The sequence below is a fragment of the Corapipo altera genome, unplaced genomic scaffold (assembly GCF_003945725.1).
Source record: "Corapipo altera isolate COAL_440 unplaced genomic scaffold, ASM394572v1 271, whole genome shotgun sequence".
NCBI lineage: Eukaryota > Metazoa > Chordata > Aves > Passeriformes > Pipridae > Corapipo > Corapipo altera.
Window position 1 is genome coordinate 2,759,996 of NW_020884935.1, and position 11,251 is coordinate 2,771,246.

Consider the following 11,251-nt stretch of genomic DNA (forward strand, 5'->3'; position numbering starts at 1 on the left):
CAAGTGCATGTGAGGATCTGGGCTGGAGCTTTTCAGTGCATCCCAGAAAAGCCCCGTGTGGTTGTTGTGCCCAGGTTTTGGGAAGCTCATGTGACAGCTCTGTTTGGAGCCCCAGAGAAAATGAAATTTTCCCCAGTTCCCTTGTGATTGGTGACAGTGCAGGAATCTCATCCAGCAGATGCAAGAGTAAGGAAAATATAAGTGCTCGAGCACTTAGGAGTAATTTCAGCCTAATCAGGTCAATCTAAAGAGTGAGAAATTCAGCTGAGGAGTATTTTTAACCCAGCTGAGTGAGTAAAACAGTGAGAGCTGTTGTGACAGTTCCTGTGCTCTGAAGGAAGGCTTTTCCCTGGAGAATCAATGCCTGTTGGAAGAACCAGTAAGTGAAATAATGTTTTTGGTAAACTGAGGCAAACACTGTCAGAGAACACAGGGAAGGAGGGAAAGGTTTTAAGGTTTCTTCTGCTGACACTTGCTGGGGCAATCAGGAATTTCCTGGCCCTGGATCAGACCCTCTTCCAGGCCTTCCCTCACTCTGTGCTTCCATCCAACTCCTGGAATAACACATCAGAGACGTGAGAAATTGCCCTGATCAAAACAGTGAAAGTTATTCCCATTGATTTAGTCACAGAGACCATTTTATTGCAAAGCATCAGTGGCTCCATTTAAATTTGCCTAATGAGCCGAGCTAGCGGGGAAACAACGGAATACTAATTTTTCATCTGTAAATAACACTTATTTTGCTCTGCAGATGTATTGAATTATGTTTCTCAACACATAATTAGCAAGGAAATTTTAAAGTTACAGGAAGCTGCCCACACTTGCTGCTTTTAATCAAATTTTGTTCCATCTCACTTAAATCAGAAAGACAAATCTTTCCATTTGAAAGCTGACAAAACAACTTAGGTCTATCTTGGACCTTTGCTCCTAAAAACCAGTCTCAGAGATATGAGTCTGTCTTGCACTTGAGCACTGACCAATTAGCAGCAGTTTGGATTTTCTCAGTTTCATGGTATGGTCATGTCCATTTAGATTGATGTGTATAAATATATATTTAAACCATCCCATTGAAGAGCACTGTGGTGTAAATCCCACGTTACTGTCACACAGACCCAGGTGAGACCTCACTGGTTTCCTTCCTTTAGCTGGAAGTATTTTTCCTGCTGCAATGTGGGTGCTGACTGCCTTTTTTATGTGTCATTTTGGTGTGTCTCAGTGTCATGTAATGGGCTCAGATGCTCAGATTTCCAGTCCTTTTCCATGGGGACAGCAGTCCCATTTATCAGAGGGGTTCCTGGTTTCGAACTGACAGAATGTTTAATTTGTACTTCTTTGTTACCCAGTTCTTGTGTCACTGAGTTGTGATTAAATAACATCCCAATTCTCCTTTGAATTGAAGAGACTCTCCTCTGTTGTCAGAAAAATTCATCAAAGTGCTCCTGCTCTTCCTGCCAGCTCCTGCCCACTGAGGGGCAGTTAGGACAGTCTGTAATCAGGATAATAATTCTATTTTAGAACAGACATTTATCACTAATTTAATGTAATGAATGAGAGGAGCCCTGGGTAACCAGACAGGGGGGTGGAAATGGAAGAGTCAGCTCTTGAAGCAAGATTGGAGCTGAATGCTGTGGAATTAACCTTGTCTGTCAGAGCTGGGTTTGTCAACCTGTGGGCTTTGTGGGAAGCTGGAGATGGGAGAGTAAAAGCAAAGTGAAATGAGGTGATCCCTTCCCTTTGCTCCCTTTAAATGCCTGTCTGGATGTTAAATACGTGTTCTGGAGCTTTTCCACTTCAGCTTCTTGAAACACCATCTCTTAGTCATATCTACCAGGCAATTTTGAAGATTTTAGATTTATTAAAGGTGCTTTTAAGAGCATCTCCTTCTGTGCTGCTTTTTCCAAGTGTGTGAGCACTTGTGCTGTGAGAGGAGCTGTGCTGCCCACCCCTCTCCTGTGCTGTTCCCATCTTAAGGCTCTGATAATCCCTGTTCTGCTGGAGAGAAACCTGGAGAGCTGTGTCTGACACACCCAAGGATCTCTCCTGGCCAAGGCTGTAACATTCCCTTCTCCCTGGGTTTGTTTTTCAATTAGGAAAAGCAAAAAAGATGAAAGTGTGACATCAGCCCGGGCCAATAAGTAAAAGCCTCAGCAAGCATCACTTAATCTGCATTTTGCCCCTTGTTATCCTCTTAGTTCCCAGGCTATTTTATGTCTTGCAAAGCAGCTCTGGGTGCCCAGGTCCCAGAGTGTTCTGTGGGTTAATTTTAAAGCCACAAACGAGTGGGTTTAGTCAGAAACAAGAGTTTGTGTCAGGCCTTCAGCTCTGCTGCTGCCTCGCCATGAGGAGCCGCCGGCGGGGACTGGGATCCACCTGGAGATCCTGGGAACCAGCAAAGCAGGCCCAGTCCCAGTGAAAATGTTGGGAATATGGTATGTTTCTGCTGCTGTGAACCAGAGAGGATTGTACCAATAGGTGGGTAAAAATTGCTGTGCTGAGATACTTCGTGAGTTCTGGTCCTAGGAAGAATTGTGATAAACGGTGCCTGAAATGAAAACATGCTTTGAAATTTTTGTTCTAAGACAGGGGATTATTCATGGCTTGCTACCTATGGAATATTTAAGGAGGATGGATGTTTCATGGGAATGACATTAAAATGAAGGATGGGGGTTTTTTTTAGTGTTTATCACTGTCATCCCACCTGACTCGATCGGGGTGGGAGCTGGTTTTAAATTAACCCATTTTTAGTAGATTTGCAGTTCTAGATGCATATTTTGGCTGAAAGTGTTTGCTTGTTCTTCCTTTACAATATGAAGGCTGTGCTTTAGATGTGTTTGACATTATCAGCCCTCTGATTATATTTGTCTAATTCTTAAAGATTTGAACCAAGGAACGCTGTTCGTGATTTTACAGACCATGATTTTTACAGATTTACAGGCCTGAAAGGTTTAATGGAAAAGTGATGAGGGAGACACAAAACAGCAGGTGGGAGTAAACTGGTAGTATATGGTTAAATTACACAGGTGTGTAATATCTCCATGAAATCTCAAATGATCATATCATGTATTTAATTAACAAAAATGAAAAAATTACTTGGCCTAGAAAGTTTGTTCTGATGGTTTGGAGTACATTGTATATATGATATGTTTTTTCAAGTAATCTGAATGAAAGTCTAGTTCACACTTTTTTTGATGGGATTTGAACAGGCATGAGGGGGAAAAAAGGTCATATTTTGAAAAGATAAAATCCTTTATCTATGCAAAACCTCTTTAGAATATGGAGTTTGGTCGTGCACATCAACATGTTTGGGTATTAAGTGCAGTCTGCCTTTCTCATGCTTCATTGAGGTTCAGCAGCAAATATACATTCCCCAAATTGCCAGAGATTTCTTTCAGTTCACATTTATGGAGGAATAGATGGTGCACTGCATATCCTGAGAGTGACTTACAAGATTAGGTGCAAAAATTCTCTCTGGAGAAATCAAATTATGCAACAGCTGCTTTCTCAGCTGCACTTAAACTTCACGTGGGCTGCAATCCAGTAAATCCTCTGGATTTTGTTACCTGAAACTATTGCAGTGGGCTGCAGTTCCTTGGGACTATGAATGAAAAATACTCTTTTGTGACATTTTTACTTGTGTTCAACCTAATCTGTGTAAGGCTGATTAGTACTAAGAATGGTATTTGCTGCTTTGCCAGTTTTACTTTCTGAAATGTTTGTCTTTTCCTCAAAAGTCAGTGCACTGGGGCTGCTGCAATACAAGTGTAACACTTATGCTAATACTTATCAACTGTTCCTTTAAAGGTGATTATTTGAAAATTCTTTGCCTTTTAAATGTCCATATCATTTCAACCACTGCTTGACTGAAATGCTTTCTGATAACCTTTCTTCTTGGAGATTAAAGAACAAAACAAGTTCTACCTCTGTAGAAACATCTGTAAAGTACAATTAAAAACCAGAATGCAGCTAGGTTCTACTGTAGATATTTGACAATAAAACAGTCTTTCAGTTCTTAATTACTAAAGATAAATATTGCAGCTGCCAGGCAAAGCAGGTTTCTGCAGATTTACCCTTCACCGAGGGCAGGATGAGCTTCCTTGAGGTTTTTGAGTATCCTGGGTGTTGCATCGTGCAGCTCCCACACTTGTTATTCCTCCTTGTTACAAGGTGGATTAAAAGGGAACAAAGTAATTGAGGGAACAAGGGAACAAGAGCACACAGATGCTGCTGTTGTGTTTGCTGATGAGAGCAGTGAGGGGGCTGTGCATCTGCAAATGGCAGTGCAGTTGTTTGGGATGTCACCTCTTGTGAGCTCCCCTGTCCCTGCTGTGACCCCCTGACACCTGGAGAGGTGACAGGACTGAGGAAAAGTGGATTTGATTTGGTGGATTGTCTCCTGTGTTGATACACTGGCTGTTGTGGGGAAGCATGTTGTTAAATCAAGGCACGGTGATGGACACATCCCCTGGGTACCTTTCTGTATTTCCTTGTATTTCGTGGAACATTCCAGTTCTCCATCACTTGACTGCTCTGCTCACGTCTGTGGCAGCCCTAAGGTATCAGGGCTGTGATGTTTCAAAGAAATAACTATTTCTCTTTCTTGATTTCTAGCAGAATAATGTTCCTTTATTTATTTAAATTATTGCTTCCTTGTGTGTTGGGGACAGACTTGTGGTGATAAGATACAGGGTAATGGATTTAAACTGAGAGAGATGAAGGGGAAATTTTTTGTGATGGAGTTGCCCAGAGAGGTAGTGGATGCCTCATCCATGGAAACATCCCAAACCAGCTGGAATGGGGCTCTGAGAAACCTGATCCAGCAGAAGGTGTCCCTGCAGGGTGACCCTTAAAGGTCCCTTCCAACCCAAATGACTTTGTGATCACGACACAACCAGGAGCCAGGAGATGGTGGAGCAGGGAATTGATCCAGCTGGGAAGGAGGGGGAGAGGAGAAAGGAAATTAATTTTTCTTCTGGGTCAGCTCTTAAGTCACTGTGTAAGTGCAGCAGCTGGAAATGATGCCCTGGGGGTGCTGAGCCCGCCCTGGGGGTGCTGAGCCCGCCCTGGGGGTGCTGTATTTCCTTGTATTTCATGGAACATTCCAGTTCTCCATCACTCAGCCCACCCTGGGGGTGCTGAGCCCACCCTGGGGGTGGCAGGCAGGGCTTGGGGTGGGTCACCTTGATGTGCCCCCAGAGCTGCACCCCAGGGTCTGGCTGTCACTGCCCAGAGGACAAGGGATGTGTTTGCACTGATGTCACTTTTCTGGCTAAAAATACCTCACAGGAAGATGCAAACCCCTTCCACTCCAACTCCTTACATTTGACTCAGATTTTCCCCAACTTTCTGCAGCTGAGGGTGAGGTGTTGTGTAGGTTTTGATGCATCAAATGGTGTGCTGGGTATTGCAACTTATTGTGTATCACCTGAGTTACTACTCTAAGTAAACTCCTAATAACAGAAACAGGATAAGAAAGCAATAAATTTCCAATTTGACACATAACTTTTTAGGGGAGGGAGCTCTTCTTTTCTTAAGCCTTACAGGATTATTATTGTTTCTCTAGACTAAACCAGGCCAAATAGCTCAAGTTAAACCTATTAGAAAGCTGGCGTGGATTTAAGGGCTCAGAACCATCTGGGAATGAGATCACACGTAGTGGTGCTTAATATAGACAGCTTTGTCATTACACATCTATTTGAGCACCAATTAATTTGCACTGACCTAAAGCAGTGTTGTGACACACTTGCATATGTAAAAAGGTTAAAAGTATTGTTGAGCAGAAACTTAATCTTGTTATATATATATTTATATATTTAATTTCAAGGATCAAGCATAAGACCAGCATTTGTGTATGAGGTTTGGAAAGAAAGCACAAGTCCTTCCTCTGGCTAATTTTATTTACTTTTGTTTAGCACCTTGTTTTGCTAATTGGTTTTGGGGTTTGGGTTTTCCCCCTCCCTCTTTAAATTGCCTTATGAGTTCCTCTGCATAAAGTGTCTTGTGGGTTTGTGTAATCACTCCCTAATGTTGAGTGGGATTCTAAATGATTCTATAGTATAAATAATAATGTGAAACAAACTTTTATATTTTTGGGGAAAATGCTGAATAGTGTTAAAATGCTGCATTAAAATTTAGCCTTGTTACTGTATCAGAGGGCTAAAAATTTCAACAGGAATTGAGCCAAGTACCACGTTATTTTTTTCTAAAAGATCTGAGATTTTTCGAAAGTGCTGCTTTACTTTTTTTTTGAGGGTTTAAATACTGGATACTTTGGGAAAATAAGATATTGCACTTTCAAACTACCTGTTCATGAAACAGGTGAAAATGAAGAGGCTGCAGGAACCTTTAGCAGCGGGAAAAGCTCCTTTCTGTATCTCTAAACACTTGTGATGGTGCTACTGATGCTGAACTCCTTGTTGGTGAGGAGGTAAGAAGGTTCTGTAGATGAAGAAGGTAAAATCTGATTTCTTTTTGTTGGTTGTGCAGTGGAAGAGTCCGACATCATCGACCTGGAGAAGCGCTACTGGCTGCTGAAGGCTCAGTCGAGAACGGGACGCTTTGACTTAGAAACATTTGCCCCCTTGGTTTCTCCTCCCATTCATCCATCTCTGAGTGAAGGTATGGAACGGGATCAGGAGTGTGAGGAGGACACACAGAATCCTGACAGATGTCATGGCTTCAAATTGGGCCTGCTCTAAAATGGCTTTCAGGCTTCGGTGACACGATCGTTCCGCTGGGTCCTGACTCTTGGGAAGTGGGAAATGATGCCTGAGGAATCCCTGTTTGTTGGGAAATCTGGAATGGTGAGGGAAGTGATGTTTCATCCTTAGGAGTTGTCAGGAAATACATCAAAATTTATGTGTGAGTTGCCCTGTAGCTGCTTAAAATTTTTCACTGGGTTCCTTAAGATTCTGTCACGACAAACTGAGTGAGAGACCCTTCCCCAACAGTGCAAGTTAAGGAAGATTTAATTCAGGACACTCACTCAGTGTTGTTATTTCTATTAATAACCCAACTGGTCTGTCCAGTTGAAGCCACTCTGGTCAGAACTGGAGGTTGCAGTTGTGCAATTGCCATTCCCTGCTCCACCATAGGATATTCAGGAACGTTCCACTTGCACCCAAGTTTTTTGTCTGCAGTCCAGGAGTGGCAATTTTTTTGCCACCAAATGCTTGGCTTTACTGACAAGCAAGTAGAAAATGGGAAATTCATCTGCAGTGGATGCAAACTGTTAAAAAAATCAGAGCTTGTGTCCAATTCCATAGGGGTTTATCCCCATAAGCTTTTGTTCCTAAGTGTGTTTTATCTATTTAGTGGTATAAATTTCCACAGCTGCTGTGGGGAAGCTTGAATGGTTTCTGGTCATTCTATGGCTTCTGTGGAGTCACTGCTGCTAAAAAAAAAATAACATGGGATAAAAAAGGTTATAAGTGCTGAATGAATGGAATTGATAAGTCCTTTGAAGGCTGGTAACTAAAGCTCCTGAGGGCCAAATTTGCAGTGAAATTCAGTGATTTCCATAGGAATTTCTGCCAGGCACGTTGGAAAAGTGAAGGCATTTGGCATCTGAGGCTGTTTTGTCCCTTAGCCTTTGGGAAAAGGCCTGTCCTGACCATGCTGGTTCAGATGTTCCCTGTAAATCAGAATTCCTGATTCCCTCCCCAGCCCTGCCTTGACCAGCGATCTGATTCACCTTGAAATGGTCTTAGTGCTGCTTAATTGTCTTTATTACACTTAATAAGAATAAATTACAAGTGTTTGTACTTCTCCTTGCCAATGTTACCCATTAACCCCTCCTGGAAATGCTGAGTGGGACTGTCAGGTGCTGTAACAGGAGATGCTTTTGTGGTTTGCAGGTTTGTTTAATGCTTTTGATGAAAACCGAGACAATCACATAGATTTTAAAGAAATTTCCTGTGGGCTCTCAGCATGTTGCAGGGGACCCTTGGCAGAAAGACAGAAGTGTAAGTATGCAAAATGTTAACTGTTAATTTTAGAGGAGCTTTTCAGTTTGAGGTTTAGTTGTTTTCACATTTTGAGAGGTTTTTTTCCCGCTGAACAAATGTGTGTCTGGGAAAGGTTGACAGACTCTGGAAGTTAAAAAAATTACAGGAATTTTAAATATCAAGGTTTCCTTTTATAAAGGATGATTAAGCCTAATTCTGTGTATTTTATAACTTACCAGTAGTTTCATATAAATTATCAAACTGGGAAAAAAAACATATTTCTGAAGTTCTTTTGTAGTGTTCTGCATCATGATGCAGAAGTGTGTATCTCAATATAGAAAGTGCAAACACTTTACCTGCTCATTATATATAATATAAACCAAATGTCCTATTTGATTGTCTTGTGCTAAAACAGCATGTTGTGGCTTTTCACTGCCCAGTCCTCAGCTGGCTCCCTGCAAGGTTCTGGTGTTTTTGAGACACTTTTTGTTCCCTCCTTTCCCAAAGCCATATTGCTGCAACTCAAAAGCCATCACTCCCTGGAAGTTTCTGGATGCACATATGTTCCCTGCTCTGTCACAGCAGAAAACACAGCAGAGGATTGCAGGGATCTAGATTGCAGTTTATTAAACACAGCTGCTCCACTTCCTCCCCACCACACACAGATCCTGCCTCATCACCACTGCCAGCACTAAATCAGCTTCTTGTGACTCTGCAAGAGGTACAAAGAGAGTTGTTGAGTGGCTCTAAAGTCATTTCCTCCCCTCTCAGTTTGCTTCAAGGTGTTTGACGTGGACAGGGACGGGGTGTTGTCCCGCACAGAGCTGAGGGACATGGTGGTGGCTCTGCTGGAGGTGTGGAAGGATAATCGCACGGATAAAATACCCGTGAGTTGTGCTTGGCTTCTTATTCCTCCCCTTTCTTAAAACCATCCTTCCAAAGCTGGAGTGGGAACATTGAACAGGCTGCCCTGAACTCCCTGATCTGAGGAAGGTGGATAACTGGGTGTGCCTTGCCTTGCACAGCTCTGACCTGCCCAAAGCAGAATAATTTCATTATTATATTTCTTCTTTCCCATAAGGAAACCTCAGCTATAAAAGCACTCAGTTCTGAATTACATACTTATCATCAGCATCCCTTACAGTTACCTTTTTATTCTGAATTCAGCTCCAGAGAGTGCTTGGAGACTCTAACTCTGGTTTCCTGTCCTTCTGTTTAAGGAGCTGGACATGAGTTTGGCTGAGATCGTAGAAGATATTTTGCATACCCATGATAACACAAAGGTAGGAATTTGCTGTTCTTTCCTTGTCACTTTTACACCCCTGTATCTTCAGTTTATTTGTAAGAAAGTAAAACGTTTCTTTAGAGCAGAGATGGGTCAATAAAAGAATCTCTTTCGAGAAATGTCACTTTTCCATTAAAATTTACCACGTTGTTCTGTGAGAGGTTTGAATTTTATAAGCCATTTTTATATATGAAACTCACCCAAAAATACATAACCAGGTGAAATGAATTTGAAGCCTGCACTGTGCATCACTAACACCAGTTTTAAATCTGATGCTTGCCTGGAGAAACTGTTCTTTTTGTTCATGTTAAAAATCATCTTATGAAAAAGAGAGCATAAGTTTAACTTCTATTTTATGCTGTGTAAAGACACATTATCCTCCTGTGCTGGAATATGCCTCTGTGAAACTATGGAGGGATCTGTCATTACACACAACCAAAAGTCTTTTTAGTTTATATTGTGCTTTAGAGTGAGCTGGGTGTAAATCTTTAATTATGTCCTTGCTTTTTGGGGAGAGGAGATTTGGAGTTATCACCCTTGAACAACAGAGTTGTTTCCATTATTTCATCCTTTGCTCCACTAATTGGGAAAAGTGTCTGGAAACCATAAATAATTTATGAAAAACTGTAAATAATGCCTAGAAATGCTTAATTAATTGTTTGAGTAGTTGTTTTGCTTGCTTGGGCTCCAACAAAGTGGTGGGCAGATATTTTATTGCAATTCTTTAATTGCCAAAGCAATGGAATATGTGGCTTCTCTCTCTTTTCATCCTTTGAGGGTTTGATTGTTTACTTTTTAAAAAAAAGGTAGTTTGTAAACAAGTGTCCAGCAGTCTTGATTCCACAAAGAGTTAAAAAAAATGACTTAAGTCTTCAGAATATCTTTCCTAGTTGCATCATCAATGGAGTGCTGGAAAGAGCTGATGGTGCAGTAATTACATAAATTATTTAACCTCTTTTCATGTGTTAGCTTTGACCTGGGTGAACTCTGGAGAAAATGGGCTGTAAGAGCAGGCAGAGTAACTGCCACTGCTGGAAAATTGGCTATGAATTATATTACCATATAAAAAATCAGATTGATCCCACCCCTGGATGGTTGGAAAGCAGGAGTGACACCGGTCAGTGTTTCACTGCTGTGACTGGGTGGGTGGTTCACAATTAATGGGACTTGTGTTGTTAGGGGAGATCATAAACACTGCATGATCCAAACTGGTTTTTCCCAACCCCCAGAGGGAGATGGTGGGGGTCTGAATGGATGCAGGGGGTGACTGTGAAATCTGAGTGATGGAGCAGAGGTTACAGCTCATCCTCTCCTCTCAAGGCTTTTGGGTTCTCTGGGTTGAGTTTTTCATGCTAAAACTGGATTTTCCTTCTTTCATTGGATCAGATTTTATCATCCAAGTGGTAGATGCTACAATAAAAGTCTTGTCTTGTGTGAGACATTTAATGAGCATTTTAATAGAACTCAATGGTTTGATGATTTTTCCTTCTCCTTCCCTCCTCCTCCCTCTCAGCTCGGACACCTCACTCTGGAGGACTACCAGATCTGGAGTGTGAAGAGTTCACTTGCCAATGAGTTTTTAAATCTGCTTTTTCAGGTATGTTTACAGGAAGTTTCAGCTTGACAGTGCTGGTAATGAACTCCTGAGCTCTTTGCATGGCCATGAAGTGCAGGCTCAGCCCTTGTGTCAGCGCTGCCACTCGGGCACAAGGGGCTGTGGCTTTGCAGCTCAGTTGCCCTCACAGAGGATTCTCAGCTTGGTTATTGTTCCTTTCAGTGGGAGATGCCTAAAGCACAGGTTGTTAAAGTGAACCTGGTGTAGTGTTTAGAAAACGGAATTCCAGGTGTATCAGCAGGTATATTTTCCATCAGACAAAGGCTGACTTCTCAAAGGGGTTTTGTGGCCAGTCTTCGCCAAGGAGGTGACTCAGGGAAGGAGAAAAATCTCTCACTCTCCTTCCTTTTAGATTTTGCAACCAGTTTCCCTTTCCATTTCCAGTTTCCCTTTCCATTTCCATTTCCA

General features: G+C 41.9%; 1 protein-coding gene across 4 annotated transcripts in view; it reads left to right on the forward strand.

The window, feature by feature from the left end:
• The window catches only part of USP32 (ubiquitin specific peptidase 32), a 67,487-nt gene that overhangs the window by 32,312 nt on the left and 23,924 nt on the right, over nt 1-11,251 (forward strand). For all 4 annotated transcript variants that reach the window (XM_027660135.1, XM_027660137.1, XM_027660139.1 and 1 more), the window contains exons 6-10: nt 6,484-6,615; nt 7,854-7,961; nt 8,715-8,830; nt 9,164-9,226; nt 10,742-10,825. In XM_027660135.1, coding sequence (XP_027515936.1) covers nt 6,484-6,615; nt 7,854-7,961; nt 8,715-8,830; nt 9,164-9,226; nt 10,742-10,825 — 503 coding nt within the window. The remainder of the gene's footprint in view (nt 1-6,483; nt 6,616-7,853; nt 7,962-8,714; nt 8,831-9,163; nt 9,227-10,741; nt 10,826-11,251) is intronic.